The sequence below is a fragment of the Acyrthosiphon pisum genome, chromosome X, assembly GCF_005508785.2.
Source record: "Acyrthosiphon pisum isolate AL4f chromosome X, pea_aphid_22Mar2018_4r6ur, whole genome shotgun sequence".
Lineage (NCBI taxonomy): Eukaryota > Metazoa > Arthropoda > Insecta > Hemiptera > Aphididae > Acyrthosiphon > Acyrthosiphon pisum.
The window spans coordinates 35,801,903-35,803,743 of NC_042493.1; the positions used below are offsets into that span (position 1 = coordinate 35,801,903).

Below are 1,841 nucleotides of genomic sequence, written 5' to 3' on the forward strand. Positions count from 1 at the left end.
CTCCGATTCATCATGAGTTTTATAATAGTCTTAAGACCAATATTCAAAGCATTGATGTTAATGAACTACCTTTAGTAGATGACGACTTTAGTGATGATGAATGATGAATTTAAAAAAAAAAAATTTATTACGTGTTGATATTTTTATTTTTAAATTAAGTAGTTACTGTGTTAAGAAATGTTAAATTTTTTTTATTTTCTAGTTTTATAAAAGTGTTAATACTATTATTAGGTATGTTAAGAAAAGTAATAGGTATCTTGTTTTGTTAGTAAAATGTTAAAAAAAAATTATAATTTTTTATACTAAAATGTTTCGTTAAATTATAAAGTTTTGAAAATTTTTAAATATTTATGCTTTTTCTTTTATCATTAAATACTATACAATATGCTTATGTTGTGATTCATTTACAAAATAAAGTTTATGAACAAATGGACTAACCCACATCTATAAAAAAAAAATGATATTTTTAAAATGGACTAACCCACATAAGTCAAAAGTGCGTGTGATTTTCAAAAAAATTAATGCAGCAACCATAAGTACTTCTATGATCAAAACTAATATACTGAAAATAAAAAAAAAATCATCTTTGGCAGTTGAAAAAAAAATATTCATAAAAATATCTTTTTTTATTTTTGCATAGATGTCAATATCATTAATTTAAGGTTAGTCCGTTATTGCACTGAAGGCCTAATTTATGTGTACACTTGTTCGGTACGTTTCTCCAACAAATGGATCTATACGAACGGAGTTATTGGAGCTGATACCATTAAATGCGACTGATTGTTCAGCAGTTAAAATTTATGAAGCATTTAAACTATGTTTAAATCAGAAGGATATACCACTGAATAATATAACAGGCTTGGCATGTGATGGTGCTAATGTAATGGTGGTAAATCATAATTCTTTTTATTCCCACTTAAAGACTGACGTACCATCTGTGATACTCATGAAATGTATTTGTCATTCTGCTGCTCTAATAGCCAGTAAAGCGTGTGAACAATTACCAAGATCAACTGAAGAGCTCTTACGTGGCGTAGAATCCTATGTATCTGGTAGTGCCAAACGGTGTGCTCAATTATGCGAAATACAGGATTATTTTAATAAAGAAAGAAAAATAATCCTTAAGTTAGCCAACACAAGATGGCTTTCTATGTACCAGTGTGTTTCAAGAGTACTGGAAACTTGGGATATATTATTACACTACTTTCAACTGGCTGTTTTTGAAGATAAGTTAAAGAGCGCAGAATTTATTCTGGGTGAGCTCCAAAATAGTTATACTAAAGCATATTTACTATTTTTGAAGTATGTTCTTAATTGTTTTAATTCGTTCAATGCATTATTCCAATCAAGATCGATATTATTACATAAATTATCTACTGCATCTGTACAGTTATTGAAAGAATTCTGCAGTCATTTTCTCAAGGTTGATATTCTTAATCAAATACATTTATCTAAAATTGATGTGAAAAATCCTTTTTAAAACTTTTTATCAGTAAGTGGGAAAAGCTCCTTATCTGCAGACAGCAAGTGACTTTGATATTATAATTTATAATTATTACAATAGAATATAATTTGTTAATTGTTGTAGTCCGTGATTAAAATGGACTAAGTATTAAGTAAGATTGAAGAAAAATATTTATTTTCGAGATCAGAAATTTTGTTTAAAACTGGAAATTTTGAATTGGTGGGAGGGAATTTTGAGTATAATCCCCTACCATCACTGGTTTATCGCCGTCCTTCACCTTACTATTCGCGCGTCTGGTCGGTAAACATCAGATTAATAAAAAACGCGGGCGCAAGAGTATCAGCAAGACGCAACGTAAAATAAGACGATAATAATT

General features: G+C 28.7%; 1 protein-coding gene across 1 annotated transcript; it reads left to right on the top strand.

Moving 5' to 3' along the window:
* The first annotated feature begins 694 nt into the window (after positions 1–694).
* On the top strand, positions 695–1,480 carry LOC103308486. Its single transcript, XM_008181921.1, has one exon. The coding sequence runs from the start codon at positions 695–697 to the stop codon at positions 1,478–1,480; it is 786 nt and encodes a 261-aa protein (XP_008180143.1).
* The last annotated feature ends 361 nt before the right edge of the window (positions 1,481–1,841 follow it).

Coding starts and splice junctions, on each gene's coding strand:
- LOC103308486 (XM_008181921.1), top strand. CDS start 695: ATGTGTACACTTGTTCGGTACGTTTCTCCAACAAATGGATCTATACGA.